The 20,627-nt window shown below is 43.0% G+C and overlaps 1 protein-coding gene across 3 annotated transcripts; it reads left to right on the top strand.

Annotated features, from left to right (window-relative positions):
- Nucleotides 1–133: 133 nt before the first annotated feature.
- LOC147113470 (zinc finger protein Pegasus-like) lies at nucleotides 134–20,627 on the top strand. 3 transcript variants are annotated; one of them, XM_085994604.1, is made up of 4 exons: nucleotides 134–385; nucleotides 2,943–3,107; nucleotides 11,603–11,785; nucleotides 19,656–20,627. In XM_085994604.1, exons 2-4 carry the CDS (start codon nucleotides 2,975–2,977, stop codon nucleotides 20,582–20,584), a joined length of 1,245 nt encoding a protein of 414 aa, XP_085850730.1. In that variant the 5' UTR covers nucleotides 134–385; nucleotides 2,943–2,974; the 3' UTR covers nucleotides 20,585–20,627. The 3 variants fall into 3 exon arrangements, with proteins under 3 accessions (XP_085850730.1, XP_085850728.1, XP_085850729.1); XM_085994602.1 differs by lacking the exon at nucleotides 134–385 and adding an exon at nucleotides 818–922; XM_085994603.1 differs by lacking the exon at nucleotides 134–385 and adding an exon at nucleotides 938–1,227.

Genomic DNA, 20,627 nt, shown 5'->3' with positions numbered 1-20,627 from the left:
AAGCCGCGAGCAATTTCTTTTCTCTCTTCACGATACAGCGATTGGCGTCTGGCAACCGGGCCGCCTGCGCCAAGTTGCCTGGTTATAGGAGAGCAGCCGCGGCCCCGCCCGCTGATGTCACTTCCATCCGGCTGCCTGTGTGTGTGTGTGTACACCCCGGCTGAACTGTGACATAGTCGCTGGCCTTTTGTTTCCTCGTCTTCGGGACTGCGGCTGAGGAACAAACGAGAGAGAGAACGGCTTCCTCCTCCGGTCATCATCACCGACACATTACCCCTGTGAGCCCGCTGGTGTCTCCCAAGCGCTGCTTTCGACCCACACCCCACGAAGCCGATATGTTTTGCTGTTTAAAGCGGCTGTCGCGTGGATAAGAACTAAGCTGAAGGTAGGAAGGGGGGGAACTTTTTTTTTCTCCCCTCTCTCCCTTTTCGGGCCTGAGGGGCCGCGATCGGTTTCTTCAAAAATCTAACAGCTCGCGGGTGGACCCTGTTTGAAAAAAAAACCCAGTAACCGAAAGGGCTCGAGACGTCTGTGCCTTTGGCTGGAAGCAAAAACTTGCGAGAAGCATTTGCAGTGTGGGAGGGAGGATAAATTCACCGATGACCTGTCTAATCCCGATACCGAATTCTTTTAAACCTTTTTTTCTTGTTTTTATAATTAATGGGGGGGGGGTTGTGTCTGGATATTTCAAAATAACGCGGCCCGGTTCGATCATTTTAACTTGGGAGCTGTGATTGACGTTCCCACCGACCAATGGGAGACGGCGCTGTAGCGACGTTCCCTCGGTTGAACCAATGAGCGCGAGGGAGGGGCGGGATGTTGGTCGAGGCCGGGTTCCGGGATACTCCAGCGGAGCCATTTATAAACCACAGCACGGAGAGTTGGTGCACACACACAAAAAAAAGGATTACTCTCCCGCCAGGTAGCTTCACAGAGTTGATTGTGGACGACTTGAATTTTAAGCTGATCCGTTTTTAAATGTGTTTTAAAAAAAAAAATTGGGACATTGTATTTTTGAAAAATGCGAGTGGTTGGTCACGAAGCCACTGGTGATTCCCCCCAGGATCATCTTTCGTCTTGGTCTCCGAGTGGTTAAGGAGTGAACGGAGACCAGTCACTTCCAGTGAGACGGCAAAAGTGCAGCAGTTAATCCAGCCCACAAATCTATGTATGTACAAGGCTCAATATTAGGCCCCCAAAGCCCATCGAACGAGCCATCCAACGTAGGTAAACAACATCACCATTATTTTTTTTAAAAAGCGGGCACAAACCAAGTAACTGCAGGCCAGGTAGCAAGTAGCGGGGAGATTAGTTGAATCCACTGTCAGGGTTAGAGAAAAGTATGAACTGATCAGGGAGAGCAAACATGGTTTCATAAAAAGATGGATAAGTCTAGTTTTCCTAGCCCTCTTCTACGATTTTTCAGTGCGAACATTCAGGGACGCGCTCTGTCATATCCCCGCCTCTGCGCCCAGCTATCCAACATTGAGGTCTGTGAAGGGGGTATAGAAATGGTTATGGCAGCCAGTGCCTTATGAAAGCAATAGCAAAATACTGCGGATGCTGGAAATCTGAAATAACAACAGAAAATGCCGGAAGCACTCAGCAGGCCAGGCAGCATCCGTGGAGAAAGAATTAACGTGACACTTCACCTTATGAAAGCACTCGTGTTAAAAGCTAGCACAAAGATATATTTTAAAAAAACACAAAAGGGCCAATGTATAAAATATGAAAGGGAGGAAGTACGCAACAGTTACACAGATTGCTGGTTAACTACAGCGGCTTGCATTTATATAGCACCTTTTAAAATAGTAAATGTCCCAATTCCCCTCAGAGACAAAAAGTTGTAATGGAAGAGTAAAGAAAATGATTGAATACATGGTTGAAAAGATAAGTTTGGAGGCTGCTTTTAAAGGTGGTAGCAAGTAGAAGTAGCAAAACAGTTGGGTTTAGGGAGGGAATGACAGACAATAGGACAGTACTGAGGAAGGCTCTACCACCATTGGGCAGGGAGGATGCACTGGTTGCAGTGGTATACTTGGTTCATGAAGTAGAATTATGTAACTAATTCTTGGTCTGAATTTCTGGAGCAAATCACAGTATGGTGTTGCATTTTATTATACATTACTGTGTTTCAATTGTATTTCACTATATTCAACAAAGGAGTAAAACATTTCCTGAAATCATTGTACAGGTATAGTAAATTTTGAAAAGCAATTTTGTTAATAAGGTGCAGTTATATTGTTTCATTTGTGTTACAGCATGGTAATTTCTGCTTGCAGTGATATAAAACCCTACTTGGGTTTGGCACCACTTAGTATAGCTCCAATATGGGTTTAAAAAGTGCTGGGGAAGAATCTGTTTGACCATTTGGGCACTTTGAATAAGCTCTGTGCAAGTTTTTTAAAGTCGTTTGCAAATGGAGATGTTCATATTCACAAAAGCATTAAAATTTACCAGAGGAGTAAAAGAAGATAATTTGTAGCCAGGCAATGTAAATCAGGAGGCAAAATACTGTGGATGCTGGAAATCTGAAATAGAAACAGAAATTTCCAGCATTTTCTGTTTATATTAATGTAAATCAGGTATTGCTTAAAATTGCTGTAAATAATGTAATACAATTACAACCTTAATTTTAAAAACTACAGTGTGAGTTACAGTTTGGAACTTGATGTTCTATATTTGCAATTTTCAGAATTTGGCTCAATCCTGGAAGGGGGAGGAGATAGAGATGGAAAAAAACTGTTATGTGGTAGAACCAGAAAAGTGATTAAAAATGAATGGAGCAATTTACTCTGGATTTCAGCTGTTTTAATAAAACAGCATTTCAGAATACTGTATAATCAGATGTGAATAAAACAAGTATGCACTGAATTGCTTAGTAATATTGTGTACTACATTGTGGATATGAAACACTTAATATTGGAACTTTTTTTCTTAAGGAATTAAAGAAGCTTCAATCAAGAGTAAGAATATGCGAGAAAAGAGAAATGACTCTGTAGACTTTGTCAAGGATTTTCAAGAGTATCTCACTCAGCAAACACAGCATGTAAACATGATTTCTGGTTCAGTTTGCAATGAAAAGGAACCAGAATTACTTCAGCCTGGTAAGGAAATGTATAGAGTACTAACTTACAAGGGAATTTAACTATTCAAACAATTATCTAACATGCTGTCCCTACCATTTATATTCAAGATAATGTTAATATCCAAGATATTGGATTAAAATCTCCCAAATATCTGCTTCAAAATTGAACTAACATTTTTAGAGAGAATTGGATGTTTTAGAGTGTGTCACATGTAGCACAATGCAAAGGTTCAGATGGTTCCCTAAACTGAGAGGAAACCTTGATTGGTCAGTTTGTACTTCAGGCATGTAACAAACAGCCAAGAATCTTTGTGCATGATGGTAAATAAAAAAGAACCGTCAGTACACTTACACTGAATTTTTCTGTCATTTGGCAGAGGTGTGGTACATGGAAGAAATTTAAAAATGCAAACTTTTCATGTATTTTGTAATACTTGGATTTACTGAATCTTTGAAAAAAGCTCAGTAAAAAATGGATGTGTCTTACCATGCTGAGAAGAGTTTTATGACACAAGTATGTAAGCATTCCTAGTTTATGCAATTTCATCATGCCTGATTGGCTATATTTTACTCTGTGCCAATGTGCTATTGATACCATATTACCGCCTGTCCTTGAGTTCCTGGTGTTTAGAAGGATTAGCTTTTAATCAATTTAAATTACCCATCAATTAACAATTAAATGGTTTGTGCATAGTCAATATATCTGTTGCATTTAAAAACATCCTTTCTATGAAGAAACCTAAGATTTTCAAATGCAGTTGACCTTGTATTTCTCTGAAGTGCATTTTAATGTGTATTGTATAATATGACGATGGATTGAATATGCACATTTATTTTTCCAATTTTCTCTTGCTCCTGGAATTAATGGCCTTATATGAGTTCTGACAGCCATTCAGTACTTCACTCGTGACTATTCTTCATGTGTGAGTCTCGACAATGAGCTTTGCTGTTCAACTGCAGCCAAATTCAAAGCTATCCTTGCGCAAAATCCGTATGCAGATTCCTACAGGAGTTATTGAACAGTGATCAGAAGTAGTCACCCTGACCAGTTATTACATCCCACTACCAGAACAGACCACTGATTGAACCTGAGAGCTACCTGGTCTGAATTGTTCTGTGCCTTTACCCACTGAGATATTAGGGAGGTGTGTAATAAATAAATAAAAACTGTAAGCATGTTGTAGTAGAAGCAAATGAGGGAAGATAACATTGAGAGCTTTTAGCATATTGAAAGTTTAGTGAAAGGCAGGGCCACTATTTTATAATGGTTGATTTAACTACCGTTTCTCTCCAGTCCTTGAACGTGCTTTCACCTCCCAAATCCGTGCCCATCTTTCCTGGAACTCCATGTCTGATTCCCTGCAATCTGGTTTCTGCCCCTGCCACAGTACTGAAACGGCCTTTATCAAAGTCACAAATTACATCCTCTGTGACTGTGGTAAACTATCCCTCCTCGTCCTTCTCAACCTGTCTGCAGCCTATGATGCGGTTGACCAGACCACCCTCCAACACCTCTCCTCTGTTGTCCTGCTGGGTGGGACAGCACTCGCCATCACCTGCAATTGCTTCTCTTCCAGCTCTTTCTCGACCCTTCCACTGTCTCTAATTTGTCACATTGCTTGTCCGACATCCAGTATTGCATGAGCAGAAATTCCCTCTTAACTAAATATTGGGAAGACCAAAGCCATTGTCTTCGATCCCTGCCAAAAACCTCGTTCCCTAGCCACCGACTCCATCCCTCTCTCCGGCAACAGTTGAGGCTGAACTAGACCGTTAGCAAACTTGGTGTCGTATTTGACAGAGATGAGCTTCCGACCACATATCTGCTCCATCACCAAGACCAGCTACTTCCACCTCCATAACATCACCTGACTCCGCCCCTGCCTCAGCTCATCTGCTGCTGAAACCCTCATGCATGGCTTTCTTACCTCTAGACTTGACTATTCCAACACAGTCCTGGCCGGCCTTCCATCTTCCACCCTCCATAAACTTGAGCTCATCCAAAACTCTGCTGCCCGTATCCTAACTCGCACCAAGTCCTGTTCACCCATTACCCCTGTGTTCGCTGACCTACATTGGCTTACGGTTGAGCAATGCCTCAATTTTAAAATTCTCATACTTGTTTTCAAATCCCTCCATGGCCTCACCTCTCCCTAGCTCTCTAACTTCCTCCAGCCCTACAATCCTCCAGCCCTACAATCCTGCAAGATATCTGTGCTCCTCCAATTTTGGCTTCTTACGCATTCCAGATTTTAATCGCTCCACCTTTGGCGGCTGTGCCTTCCTAAACCTCTCCGCCTCTTTTTCTTCCTTTTAAGACTCACCTTAGAACCAAGCTTTTGGTCATTCCCCTAATCTCCTTGTGTGGCTTTGTGTCAAATTTTGTTTGATGATGCTCCTGTGAAGTGCCTTGGGATGTTTTACTATATTAAAGGCACTAAAGGGTAAGTCATGCCAGGAGAGCCCAGCCCCGTGTTATGCTCCTCTTGCTCTATGTGGGAATTCAGGGACACTGCCGGTGTCCCTGGTGACCACGTGTGCCAGAAATGCATCCAGCTGCGGCTACTAGCAGACCGCATTGCGGCGCTGGAGCTGCGGATGGATGGGCTTTGGAGCATTCACGATGCTGAGAGGGTCGTGGATAACACGTTTGATGAGGTGGTCACACCGCAGGTAAGGGCTGCACAGGCAGAAGGGAAATGGGTGACCATCAGGCAGAGCAGTAGAGGCAGGCAGGTAGTGCAGGGGACCCCTGTGGCCATCCTCCTCTCAAACAGGTATACCGATTTGGATACTGTTGAGGGGGATGACTTACCAGAGGAAGGCAGCAGCAGCCAACTTCCCGGCACCAGGGGTGCTTCTGCTGCTCAGGAAGGGAGGAAAAAGAGTGGGAGAGCAATAGTGGTAGGGGATTCTATCGTAAGGGGAACAGATAGGCGTTTCTGTGGCCATAGACGTGACTCCAGGATGGTTTGTTGCCTCCCTGGTGCCAGGGTCAAGGATGTCACTGAACGGCTGCAGGGCATTCTGAAGGGGGAGGGTGAACAGTCAGAGGTCGTGGTTCACATTGGGACCAATGACATGGGTAGGAAGAGGGATGAGGTCCTGCAGCAAGAATTTAGGGAGCTAGGTAGCAGATTAAAGAGCAGGACCTCAAAGGTTGTAATCTCTGGATTACTCCCGGTGCCACGTGCTAGTGAGTATATAGGAATAGGAGGATAGAGCAGATGAATGTGTGGCTAAAGAGCTGGTGCAGGAGGGAGGGCTTTAGTTTCCTGGATCACTGGGCCTGCTTCTGGGGAAGGTGGGACTTGTACAAGTCGGACGGGTTGCACCTGAACCAGAGCGGGACAAATATCCTTGCGGGGAGGTTTGCTAGCACTGTTCGGGGGGGTTTAAACTAAAATGGCAGGGGGTTGGGAACCTGAGCAGGGAGACAGAGGAAAGGGAAACAGGGATAAATGCAAAAGATAGGAAGGAGAAAAACAAAAGTGGCAGTCAGAGAAATCAACGGTTTAAATCAAACATGGCCACAGTAAATAATAATTCTAATAGGTCTAAGGGCGTTAAAAAAACAAGCCTGAAGGCTTTGTGTCTTAATGCGAGGAGCATTTGTAATAAGGTGGACGAATTGGCTGCGCAAATAGAGGTAAATGAATATGATTTGGTTGAGATTACGGAAACGTGGCTCAAGGATGGCCAAGACTGGGAACTCAACATCCAGGGGTATTCGATATTCAGGAAAGATAGGCAAAAAGGAAAGGGAGGTGGGATAGCATTACTGGTTAAAGAAGGGATTAATACAATTGTAATGAAGGATATTAGCTCTGATGATGTGGAATCTATGGGTAGAATTGAGAAATACTAAGGGGAAAAAAACGTTAGTGGGAGTGGTATATAGACCTCCCAACAGTAAGGCGGAGGTTGGGGGTGGCATTAAAAGGGAAATTAAAGAAGTGTGCAATAAGGGCACAGCAGTCATCATGGGTGACTTTAATCTACATATAGGTTGGGCCAACCAAATTAGTAACAATACTGTGGAGGAGGAATTCCTGGAGTGTTTACGGGATGGTTTCCTGGACCAATATGTCGAGGAACTAACCAGGGATCAGGCCATCTTAGACTGGGTATTATGTAACGAGAAAGGATTAATTAGCAATCTTGTTGTACGGAGGCCCCTTGGGTCTGAGCGATCATAATATGATCGAATTCTTCATTAAGATGGAGAATGAAGTAGTTGACTCAGAGACGAGGGTCCTCAATTTAAATAAAGGAAACTACGATGGTCTGAGGAGCGAGTTGGGTAGGATTGATTGGGGAATGTCACTCAAAGGGTTGACGGTGGATAGGCAATGGCAAACATTCAAAGACCGAATGGATGAGCTACAGAATTTGTTCATCCCAGTTTGGCATAAAAATAAAACAAAAAAGGTGACTCAACCGTGGCTAACAAGGGAAATTAGGGATAGCATAAGATCCAAGGAGACGACATATAAATTGGCCAGAAAAAGCAATAATCCTGAGGATTGGGAGCAGTTTAGGATTCAACAAAGGAGGACAAAGGGATTAATTAAGAAAGGGAAAATAGAATGAGAGTAAGCTAGCAGGGAACATAAAAACTGACTGTAAAAGCTTTTATAGATATGTGAAGAGAAAAAGATTGGTGAAGTCAAACGTAGGTCCCTTACAGTCAGAATCAGGGGAATTTATAATGGGAAACAAAGAAATGGCAGACCAACTAAATTCATACTTTGGTTCTGTCTTCACAAAGGAGGACACAAATAACCTCCCAGAGATGCTGGGGAACATAGGGCCTGATGAAAGGGTGGAACTGAAAGAAATCAGTATTTGTAGGGAAATGGTGTTGGGAAAATTGATGGGACTGAAGGCCGATAAATCCCCAGGGCCTGGTAATCTACATCCCAGGGTACTTAAGGAAGTGGCCCTAGAAATAGTAGATGCATTGCTGGTCATCTTCCAGAACTCGATAGACTCTGGAACAGTACCCATGGATTGGAGGGTAGCTAATGTTACCCCACTATTCAAAAAAGGTGGTAGAGAAAAAGCGGGGAATTATAGACTGGTAAGCCTGACATCGGTAGTGGGGAAAATGCTAGAATAAGTACTTTCACTTTCATCTTTGAAGATCTTAAAAGGTAGAAATGTTGCCCGGCAGCAGATTCACAGAGAGACAGGGCCGAAAGCCTGGGACTCGATTTAAACCGCCCGGCCCAAAACAGCCCTGGCAACGCCTGGCTCCCCCAGCTAGTCTATTATAAAAGATGTAATAGCAGAGCACTTGGTAAGCAGTGACAGGATCGGACAAAGTCAACATGGATTTACAAAAGGTAAATCATGCTTGACTAATCTACTGGAATTTTTTGAGGATGCAACTGGTAAAATAGATAAGGGAGATCCAGTGGATGTGTATTTGGACTTTCAGAAGGCTTTCGATAAGGTCCCACATAAGAGATTAGCGTGCAAAATTAAGGCACATGGGATTGGGGGCAAGGTATTGACTTGGATAGAGAACTGGTTGGCGGACAGAAAGCAAAGAGTTGGAATAAACGGGTCGTTTTCCGAGTGGCAGGCAGTGACTAGTGTGGTACCGCAAGGATCGGTCCTAGGACCCCAGCTGTTCACAATATATATTAATGATCTGGACGAGGGAATTGGATGTAATATCTCCAAATTTGCAGATGACACAAAGCTGGGTGGGAGGGTAAGCTGTGAGGAGGGTGTCGTGAAACTCCAGTACGATTTGGACAGATTGGGTGATTGGGCAGAAACATGGCAAATGCACATAATGTGGATAAATGTGAGGTTATCCACTTTGGTGGCAAAAACAGGAAGGCAGATTATTATTTGAATGGCAATAGATTGGGAGAAGGGGAAGTGCAAAGAGACCTGGGTGTTCTTGTGCACCAGTCGCTGAAGGTAAGCATGCAGGTGCAGCAGGTGGTTAAGAAGGCAAATGGTATGTTGGCCTTCGTAGCAAGAGGGTTTGAGTACAGGAACAAGGATGTCTTGCTACAGTTGTACAGGGCCTTGGTGAGACCGCACCTTGAGTATTGTGTGCAGTTTTGGTCGCCTTACCTGAGGAAGGACGTTCTTGCCATGGAAGGAGTGCAGCGAAGATTCACCAGGCTGATACCTGGGATGGCAGGAATGACGTATGAGGAGAGATTGTGTCAATTGGGCTTATACTCACTGGAGTTTAGAAGATTGAGAGGGGATCTCATCGAAACCTATACAATTCTGTCAGGCCTGGACAGACTAGATGCAGGAAGGATGTTTCTGATGGCCGGGGAGTCCAGAACCAGGGGTCATAGTCTAAGGATAAGGGGTAAGCCATTTCGGACTGAAATGAGGAGGAATTTCTTCACCCAGAGAGTGGTGAACCTGTGGAATTCTCTGCCACAGAGGGCGGTGGAGGCCAGTTCATTAAATATATTCAAAAAAGAGTTGGATATATTTCTTAAGGCTAAAGGGATCAAGGGATATGGGGAGAAGGCAGGGACAGGGTACTGAATTTGGATGATCAGCCATGATCTCATTGAATGGCGGAGCAGGCTCGAAGGGCCGAATGGCCTACTCCTGCTCCTATCTTCTATGTTTCTATGAATGCAAGTTGTTAAGTCAAATTCATTTTCATTACTTGAATTTTGGAATTTTTACTAAGTTTTGGGGATCGCATTCCACAATTTGCCATTGTTAATGGTATTCCCTCTTCGGGTACTCTCTCTCTCTCTCTCCCTTTCAAAACAGCCGTTATCACCTCCCTCCTCAAATTCCACCCTCAACCCCTTTATCCTTGCAAACTACCGTCCCATCTCCAAACTTCCTTTCCTCTCCAATGTTCTTGAATGTGTTGTTGCCTCCCAAATCCATGAATCTCTTCAATCAGGTTTTTGCCCCTCCCACAGCTTTGAAGCAGCCCTAATTAGTCACAAATGACATCTTCTGTAACTGTGGTGTAGTATCCCTCCTTGACCTTCTCAACCTTGCTGCAGCCTTTGACATTGTCAACCACACCATCCTCCTCCACTGTCAAGCTGAGTGGGACTGTCTAGCTTGGTTCCTCTTACCTATCCAATTGTAGCCAGAGTATCTCCAGCAATGGCTTCTCTTCCCTTCCTGCACCGTTACCTCTGGAGTCCTCCCAAGAATCTATTCTTGGCCACCTCTAAGTGTTTGCCATGGCTCAGTGGCAGCACTCTCACCTGAGTTAAAAGGTTGTGAGTTCAAGTTCCATCCAGGGATATAATCTAGGCGGACATTCAGTTCAGTACTGAGGGGGTTCTGCACTGTCGGAGGTGCCATCCTTTGCACGAGATGTTAAATCAAGGCTCCCGTCTGTCCTCTTAGGTGGACGTAAAAGATCCTATAGCACTATTTCGAAGAAGAGTTTTGCCCGGTGTCCTGGCCAACATTTAGTGATGTTGGTTGAGAGATAAAACCGATTAACTGGTCATTTATCTCATTGCTGTTTGTAGGGCCTTGCTGTGTGCAAATTGGCTGCTTTGTTTCCTACATTACAATATTGAATGCGCTTCAAATGTACTTCATTGGTTGTCAAGTGCTTTGTGGCATCCTGAGGTGAAAGGCGCTATAGAAATCCAAGTTCTCTATCACTTCTCTTTCTCTTCTATATGCTGCCTCTTGGTGACCTCATCTTCCCTTCTCCTTTAAGACCCTCCTTAAAACCTATCTCTGACCAAGTTTTTAGTCACCCCTCCTAATATCTCCTATTTTGACTTGGTGTCAGCTCTGTCTGGTTAAACTTCTGTGAAGCGCATTGGGATATTTTCTTCTACATTAAAGGCGCTATGTCAGCTGTGGCTCGGTGGGTAGCACTCTTGCCTCTGAGTCAGAAAGTTGTGGGTTCAAGCCTCACTCCAGAGACAAAAATCTAGGCTGACACTCCAGTGCAGTACTGAGGGAGTGCTGCACTGTCGGAGGTGCCGTCTTTCGGATGATACGTTAAACCAAGGCCCCATCTGCCCCCTCGGGTGGATGTAAAAGATCCCATGGAACTATTTTGAAGAGCAGCAGGGGAGTTATCCCCAGTGTTCTGGCCAATATTTATCCCTCAATCTGTTTTTGTGTTGATTATCTGGTCATTGTCACATTGCTGTTTATGGGACCTTGCTGAGCGCAAATTGGCAGCAGTGTTTCCTACATTACAACAGTGACTCCACTTCAAAGGTATTTCATTGGCTGTGGAGCGCTTTGGGACATCCTGAGGTCGTGAAAGCTGCTATATAAATCCAAGTCTTTTTCTTTCCTTTCGTTTTGCTGGTATCAGGAATTGTATTCTGTAATTCTGTTCATTTTTTCGTGAAAACCTCAACGGTGGCCTTGGTTATTTATAGTCTTTTATGTTTTTATGTATACCTCAGATATTCTATGGTCTATTAATATTACTTTATTTTTGTTTATATAATTATATTTTAGACTACTTTTTAAAATTTGTAAAGTTGTTTTAGTCAATACTGTTGTTTTTATTCGCAGCTGGGACAGAAAATCATCAAAATGGAATCCACCATGCTTCTGTTGAAGTTTCTCTTGATGATGGCTCTGGAATAATAGGAGAAGGGCCAGAAAGAACAGCTGATGGAAAGCTGAAGTGTCAGTACTGTAACTATGCTAGCAAAGGGATAGCACGACTGATGGAGCACACCAGAATGCACACAGGTAATAGACTGTGCAGCAGATTAGCTTGCACAATTAAGCACCAACTATAGAGTATTGTTTGAGCTCATCAGCGAACTAGTTAGATAAAATAGTGAGTCTACCCACATGCAAATGATACAAGGCCCTGAAACATCTTCCATCAGTTCCTTCATATTATTGAATTTAGTATTCCCTTCTAGCTAATATCCCTGTTGTTAAGCATTTTACTGTGAAAACAAAATGCTCAAAAACAATGTAAAAATGTTAAAGCTAACTGTACCCTTTAAAAGAAACATTGGTGACAGTCCTGTTTTCAAAAATCCTGTGATACACATTTAAAAGATTTTTAAAGTCTGGTTTACACAAAATTTTCTATTTCGGCTGATTTTTAATGTTCCTGAATTATGCTATTTACATATCATTTCTTATAGTCCGAGTGAAACTCTGACTTAACTGCAGAACAGATTCATGCCCTCTAGCAACTGGATTGAGACTGCATAAATTCACTTCACCCAAGACCATTTCAGCTAGTTCACTCAATCTGGTTTGGATGCACTCTGCTCCTCGAGGTGAAAAGACGTTCTACTAGCCTACAGCACTACACAGCACCCTTGATGATACCAATTCTTAATGCACAGAGGGGTAGGGTACAGTTGCTTTTACAGTGCATTCTAGTTAGCATATTTTCATGGATTTATGCTACATAATGTACCACAGAATGCTGTTTTATTTTTGTTGTAAGCAAACATTTATCCAATATATAATATAGATAGACTCAGGCAGAGTTCCCATGGATTCGAGGGTAGCTAATGTAACCCCACTATTTAAAAAAGGTGGTAGAGAGAAATCGGGGAATTATAGACCGGTAAGCCTGACATCGGTAGTGGGGAAAATGCTAGCGTCCATTTATAAAAGATGTAATAGCAGAGCACTTGGAAAACAGTGACAGGATCGGACAAAGTCAACATGGATTTACAAAAGGTAAATCATGCTTGACTAATTACTGGAATTTTTTGAGGATGTAACTGGTAGAATAGATAAGGGAGAACCAGTGGATGTGGTGCATTTGGACTTTCAGAAGGCTTTCGATAAGGTCCCGCATAAGAGATTGGCGTGCAAAGTTAAAGCACATGGGATTGGGGGTAAGGTACTGACTTGGATAGAGAACTGGTTGGCAGACAGGAAACAAAGAGTTGGAATAAACAGGTCTTTTTCCGAGTGGCAGGCAGTGACTAGTGGGGTACCGCAGGGATTGGTGCTAGGACCCCAGCTATTCACAATATATATTAATGATCTAGACGAGGGGACTAGATGTAATATCTCCAAGTTTGCAGACGACACAAAGCTGGGTGGGTGTGTGTGCTGTGAGGAGGATGCAGAGAAACTCCAGGATGATTTGGACAGGTTGGATGATCTGGCAGATGCAGTATAATGTGGATAAATGTGAGGTTATCCACTTTGGTGGCAAAAACAGGAAGACAGATAATTATCTGAACGGCAATAGATTGGGAGAAGGGGAAGTGCAATGAGACCTGAGTGACCTTGTGCACCAGTCGCTGAAGGTAAGCATGCAGGTGCAGCAGGCGGTTAAGAAGGCAAATGGTATGTTGGCCTTCATAGCGAGAGGATTCAAGTACAGGAGCAAGGATGACTTGCTGCAGTTGTACAGGGCCTTGGTGAGACCGCACCTTGAGTATTGTGTGCAATTTTGGTCGCCTTATCTGAGGAAGGATGTTCTTGCCATGGAGGGAGTGCAGCGAAGGTTCACCAGACTGATGCCTGCGATGGCAGGAATGACGTATGAAGAGAGAATGGGTCGATTGGGCTTATATTCGCGGAGTTTAGAAAAATCAGAGGGGATCTCATTGAAACTTATAAAATTCTAACAGGACTAGACAGACTAGATGCAGGAAGGATGTTCCCGATGACGGGGTAGTCCAGAACCAGGGGTCACAGTCTAAGGATAAGGGGTAAGCCATTTAGGACAGAGATGAGGAGGAATTTCTTCACCCAGAGAGTGGTGAACCTGTGGAATTCTCTACCACAGAAGGCAGTTGAGGCCAATTCATTAAATATATTCAAGAAGGAGTTGGATATATTTCTTGAGGCTAAAGGGATATGGGGAGAAAGCAGGGACAGGGTACTGAATTTGGATGATCAGCCATGAGCGTTGAAAAAACAAGCCTGAAGACTTTGTGTCTTAATGCAAGGTGCATTTGGAATAAGGTGGATGAATTAGCTGCACAAATAGAGGTAAACGAATATGATTTGATTGGGATTACGGAAACATGGCTCCAGGGTGGCCAAGGCTGGGAACTCAACATCCAGGGGTATTCAACATTCAGGAAAATAGGCAAAAAGGAAAGGGAGGTGGGGTAGCATTGCTGGTTAAAGAAGGGATTAACACAATTGTAAGGAAGGATATTAGCTCTGTTAATGTGGAATCTGTATGGGTAGAACTGAGAAATACCATGGGGCAGAAAACGTTAGTGGGAGTGGTATATAGACCTCCAAACAGTAATGCGGAGGTTGGGGATGGCATTAAAAGGAAAATTACAGAAGCGTGCAATAAGGGCACAGCAGTCATCATGGGTGACTTTAATCTACATATAGATTGGGCTAACCAAATTAGTAACAATACTGTGGAGGAGGAATTCCTGGAGTGTTTACAGGATAGTTTCCTGGACCAATATGTCGAGGAACCAACCAGAGATCAGGCCATCTTAGACTGGGTATCCTATAATAAGACAGACTTAATTAGCAATCTTGTTGTACGAGGCCCCTTGGGTCGGAGCGATCATAATATGATAGAATTCTTCATTAAGATGGAGAATGAAGTAGTTGACTCGGAGACTAGGGTCCTGAATTTAAATAAAGGAAACTATGATGGTCTGAGGCGTGAGTTGGGTAGGATTGATTGGGGAATATCACTCAAAGGGTTGACGGTGGATAGGCAATGGCAAGCATTCAAAGACTGCATGGATGAACTACAGAAATTGCTCATCCCAGTTTGGCATAAAAATAAAACAAAAAAGGTGACTCAACCGTGGTTAACGAGGGAAATTAGGGATAGCATAAGATCCAAGGAGAGGACATATAAATTGGCCAGAAAAAGCAGTAAACCTGAGGATTGGGAGCAGTTTAGTATTCAACAAAGGAGGACAAAGGGATTAATTAAGAAGGGGAAAATAGAATATGAGAGTAAGCTTGCAGGGAATATAAAAACTGACTGTAAAAGCTTTTATAGATATGTGAAGAGAAAAAGATTGGTGAAGTCAAACGTAGGTCCCTTGCAGTCAGAATCAGGGGAATTTATAATGGGTAACAAAGAAATGACAGACCAATTAAATACATATTTTGGTTCTGTCTTCACAAAGGAGGACACAAATAACCTCCCAGAGATGTCGGGGAACATAGGGTCTGATGAAGGGGAGGAACTGAAAGAAATCAGTATTTGTAAGGAAATGGTGTTAAGGAAATTGATGGGACTGAAGGCCGATAAATCTCCAGGGCCTGATAATCTACATCCTAGGGTACTTAAGACGGTAGATGCATTGCTGATCATCTTCCAACATTCGATGTAATCTGGAACAGTACCCATGGATTGGAGGGTAGCTAATGTTACCCCACTATTCAAAAAAGGTGGTGGGGAGAAAACGGGGAATTACAGACCGGTAAGCCTGACATCCGTAGTGGGGAAAATGCTAGAGTCCATTATTATAAAGGATGTAATAGCTGAGCACTTGGAAAACAGTGACAGGATCGGACAAAGTCAACATGGATTTACAAAAGGTAAATCGTGCTTGACTAATCTACTGGAATTTTTTGAGGATGTAACTGGTAAAATAGATAAGGGAGAACCAGTGGATGTGGTATATTTGGACTTTCAGAAGGCTTTCGATAAGGTCCCGCATAGGAGTTTAGCCTGTAAAGTTAAGGCACATGGGATTGGGGGCAAGGTATTGACTTGGATAGAAAACTGGTTGGCAGACAGAAAGCAAAAAGAGTTGGAATATACAGGTCTTTTTCCGAGTGGCAGGCAGTGACTAGTGGGGTACCGCAGGGATCGGTCTTTGGACCCCAGTTATTCACAATATATATTAATGATGATCTAGACAGGGAACTAGATGTAATATCTCCAAATTTGCAGACAACACAAAGCTGGGTGGGCGTGTGTGCTGTGAGGAGGATGCCGAGAAACTCCAGGATGATTTGGACAGGTTGGGTGATTGGGCAGAAGCATGGCAGATGCAATATATCATGGATAAATGTGAGGTTATCCACTTTGGTGGCAAAAACAGGAAGGCAGATTATTATCTGAATGGCAATAGATTGGGCGAAGGGGAAGTGCAATGAGACCTGGGTGTCCTTGTGCACCAGTCGCTGAAGGTAAGTATGCAGGTGCAGCAGGCGGTTAAGAAGACATGGTATGTTGGCCTTCGTAGCGAGAGGGTTTGAGTACAGGAACAAGGATGTCTTGCTGCAGTTATACAGGGCCTTGGTGAGACCACATCTTTGAGTATTGTGTGCAGTTTTGGTCGCCTTATGAGGAAGGATGTTCTTGCCATGGAAGGAGTGCAGCGAAGATTCACCAGGCTGATACCTGGGATGGCAGGAATGACGTATGAGGATTGATTGGGTCGATTGGGCTTGTACTCCCTGGAGCTTAGAAGAATGAGAGGTGATCTCATTGAAACTTATAAAATTCTGACAGGACTGGACAGACTAGATGCAGGAAGGATGTTCCTGATGGTCGGGGAGTCCAAAACCAGGGGTCACAGTCTAAGGATAAAGGGTATGCCATTTAGGACAGAAATGAGGAGGAATTTCTTCACCTAGAGAGTGGTGAACCTATGGAATTCTCTGCCACAAAAGGCAGTAGAGGCCAATTCATTAAATATATTCAAGAAGGAGTTGGATATATTTCTTAAGGCTAAAGGGATCAAGGGGTTTGGGGAGAAAGCAGGGACGGGGTACTGAATTTGGATGATCAGCCACGATCACATTGAATTGCGGAGCAGGCTCGAGGGGCCGAATGGCCTACTCCTATCTTCTATGTTTCTGTGTCTGGGAATGCAAGCTGACGGGGCCTCATCTTATTCAGGATTCATTACAGTAGGAATATATTATATTTTTGTGTTACTGGAGAGCATTGGATCTCCACAGAAGGAAGGATATAGGGTTTTTCCATCTGTGGCTATTAAGAGTGTTATTGACAGGAATAGATCCCAAAATGTCCTTTTTGAGATGATGTGATATAGAGGAAGTGGATGAAATCTAAAATATCCAACAAAAATATTTTTTTTTTTTAACCTAAATGAAGCCGTAGGAGTAGGTACTTTACGATATATTGGCTTGGATTTTGCAGTCAGCGGCGAAGATACGATGCTCGCCATTCACTACGCTGAAGGCTGCCCACAAACTTTCAGCGAGCTTTTGAGCAGCAACTTGCACTATTTAGAGATCATTTCCAGCACGGCGCCCTCTCCAGGGGATCTGGAGCGTCTGAGCAGGTCATGAAAACAGTGAGGCTCTTCAACCAATCAGGTTGAAGAATCCTCACTGAGACATACAGTGTCTAAAGCAGGAAGTATATATTGGATTTAATTCAATGTAAAATCGTGTACAGAAAGTGAAATAAAGATTGGGAAAGTAAGATGGAATTAAGAGAGAGATAAGAGACAGAAAATGTAAAAAAAATATTTTTTTAAATCTCCAACACTAATTAAATTCTGAAGGAATGAGACTCCTTCACATGTAAAATTAAATTTTCAGGGCCAGAGAGGTTGTTTGGCATTAATTATCATTTATCACGGCGTTAAAAATTCACATTCCTGAATGCACCAACCCTAACTTTTTCTGACGTGTCTAGTGGGCAAGTACCCCAACATCACGCCATTACATTGATTTTAATGCCAAGTCTATCGGTGCGGACTGTTACAGCGCAGCCTGTGGATGGGTGGGGTATCCCTGACAGCAACTTCTGGATTTCCGCATTTAAATGCACATATGCGGACGCCAGAAGTTGCTGCCTGATTTATGGCGTAACCTCACCGTTATTTCTTAACGCAAGATCCGGGCCATTATGTAGTCATTTTTTAAAATTTGTTTTGTTTATTAAATTGTCACAGTTAATTGTTACTATATGCCTCCCTTTGGTAAAATGGAGAGCATCTGTGTAGGTACTTTCAGTTGAGGAAGTTAATGATTGCTTCTGAAGATCCTTTCTCTTAGTTTCTGTTTTTGGTTTACAAAACCTCAGTGGATACTGGGGGGACGAGGAAAGGAACTGTTCATGATTGTAGTGACACCAGTGATGGGAAGAAGACATTCTCTCAAGGGATCTGCACTGCTATTTACTGAAATGTAGGGCATGCAGAATTATAAATATGAATATTTAAAAATAACTAATTACAGGCTATATGTGGTGTTAGTACTTATTATTAGTCCAAGACTTTTATTTTCCTTGCTCAGCAATTCTCTCAATTTGTCAAAAAAAATTGGATAAAAAATTTTAAATTTTTTTATCCAAAACTGTATGCAATTAGATGTTTAAGTGTGATTTTGTTGTGAAAAGTTCAGTTCAGAGACGATTCACTCGGTTGATTCCTGAGATGGGGGGGTTGACTTATGAAGAAAGGTTGAGCAGATTGCGCCTATACTCATTGGAATTTAGAAGAATGAGATCTTATTGAAACATATAAGATACTCAGGGGGCTCGACAAGGTAGATGCAGAGAGGATGTTTCCCCTCGTGGGGAAATCTAGAACTCGGGGGCACAGTCTCAGAATAAAGGGTCACCCTTTTAGAACTGAGATGAGGAGGAATTTCTTCTGAGGGTCGTAAATCTGTGGAATTCTCTGCCCCAGAGAACCGTGAAGGCTGGGTCATTAAATATATTTAAGGTGGAGATAGACAGATTTTTGCAAGATAAGGGACTGAAGGGTTATGGGGAGCGGGCAGGGAAGTGGCTTTGAGCCCAAGATCAGCCATGATTTTATTGAATGGCGGAGCAGGCTCAAGGGGCCAAGTGGCCTATTGTTGCTCCTATTTATTATGTTCTTGTGTACATTTATTCTGTGTTGCTATTATGGGACATAATTTTTTTGTTTAATTTGTTGCACATTACTGCTCAAAATTGAGTTCTTTATAATGTGATAGCAGTAGCAATATTTCTTTTTACGCACTCTGTGGTCATGAGACTAGTTTTTAAATGGTACAAATGAATACCCTAGTAGTCATGTGTGATGAAGCCATTTTTGATTGGGCTACCAGGATGAGATCACTACAGAATGAAAAATAGCCTTGGTAAAGCAGGAGATGCTGATGTGCTGTTCACACTGATGAGTATATTATCTATCATAAGATTAAGTGCAACTTTTACATTTTTTTTCCATTTTCCTTCCCCTTTCCTGAATACAATGGTTCTGCTGGAGTGCAATTCCATAGGTGCCCATGGAATCACATCTCATCCAAGTGTTAATTCTTTACATGAGCCTAGTCAGGTCAAGTTGACCAGCTGACTGGCCCTCTCTTTATATCTCCATATACTTGCACTTTCTAGCCTGGGTCACTGGATAACAATGAAGAGTGGTAATCTGGCCATTTTTTTTCTTTCTTCCTTCCTAGCCCAGCAACACACAGGTCATTTATACTGCCCCAGCTGAGATCAGCTAACTCAGCACTGACGAGGATCAATCCTGGAAGCTTAGGTCTGCTTGGCTCAGTATCAGATACCCACTGAACCATTTGGGGAGCTGAGTGGTATTTGTATTCATGAAGATTATTTGAAGGAGAGATACCTTCAACCAAATCTGAAAGTTAATACAAAAATAAGTTAAGTGGAGAGGAAAAATAGACAAACTTTGTTGATCTGTTCTTTCTGATGCAGGTGAGAAGCCCCACAGATGCCATCTATGTCCATTTGCTTCAGCTTATGAACGTCACCTCGAAGCACATATGCGCTCACATAGAGGTGAAAAACCATATAAATGTGAGCTTTGCTCCTTCCGCTGCAGTGATCAAAGTAATTTATCCCATCATCGCAGGCGCAGACATAAACTTCTTCCTCTGAAAGGACGCAGGACATCACTGACCAATAAGAGAATGATGGGAATTTTGCAGAAAAAGTCCAGCTACTCCCTGAGTTATGGAAGAAGACCTCTCATTAATTTCAGTCCTCCTATGTTGGTGCAGAAGACAGATTACCTTGATGAGTTTTCTCATAACATCTCAGCTGAATCTTATGAGGGTCTGACAAAAGCTCAGACTAGTGGAATCTCGAGGGATGTACAGGACATGATGGTGGATAATCCATTAAACCAGCTTTCTGCCTTAGCTGGCCAGCTTTCCAGCCTTGCACATGATGACCAAGCTCCAGCATCTTCTGATGTGGTAACATGCAGGGATGAAAAACCATATGTGATACAACAGTCTATAGCACCAGTAGTTACCACTGTAGTTTCTAGTGTGGCTCAAAGCTCATCCAATGCTAGCCCTGATAGACATCCTATGCATAATCCGAGAAACTTCAGTCCTGTGGCAGGCCCCAATAGTGAGCGCAGTGCTCACATGAGCTCACCCTGCATGACGAACAGCCAACCTAGCACCCCTGCTCCTCCAATTCAAGTCCAGGATCCCCAGCTTCTGCATCACTGCCAACACTGTGACATGTATTTTGCAGACAATATCCTTTATACTATTCACATGGGGTGCCACGGTTATGAGAACCCATTTCAGTGTAACATATGTGGATGCAAATGTAAAAACCAATATGACTTTGCTTGTCATTTTGCCAGGGGTCAGCATAAGCAAATTTAATGTTATTTGTATTAATAAAGCTTTTAAAAATTAATTAAAATAA

Source organism: Somniosus microcephalus, chromosome 8, assembly GCF_052327205.1.
Source record: "Somniosus microcephalus isolate GS21.2 chromosome 8, FLI_Smic_1.0, whole genome shotgun sequence".
Classification (NCBI taxonomy): Eukaryota; Metazoa; Chordata; class Chondrichthyes; order Squaliformes; family Somniosidae; genus Somniosus; species Somniosus microcephalus.
This window is presented reverse-complemented; position numbering and strand designations above follow the sequence as displayed.

Bases quoted from the DNA above. Each gene is read 5' to 3' on its own strand.
- LOC147113470 (XM_085994603.1), top strand. From the start codon at position 1,167: ATGTATGTACAAGGCTCAATATTAGGCCCCCAAAGCCCATCGAACGAG. The intron at 1,228-2,942 runs GTAAACAACATC...TTTTTTCTTAAG, and splicing joins GAACGAGCCATCCAACGTAG to GAATTAAAGAAGCTTCAATC. The intron at 3,108-11,602 runs GTAAGGAAATGT...TTTTATTCGCAG, and splicing joins ACCAGAATTACTTCAGCCTG to CTGGGACAGAAAATCATCAA.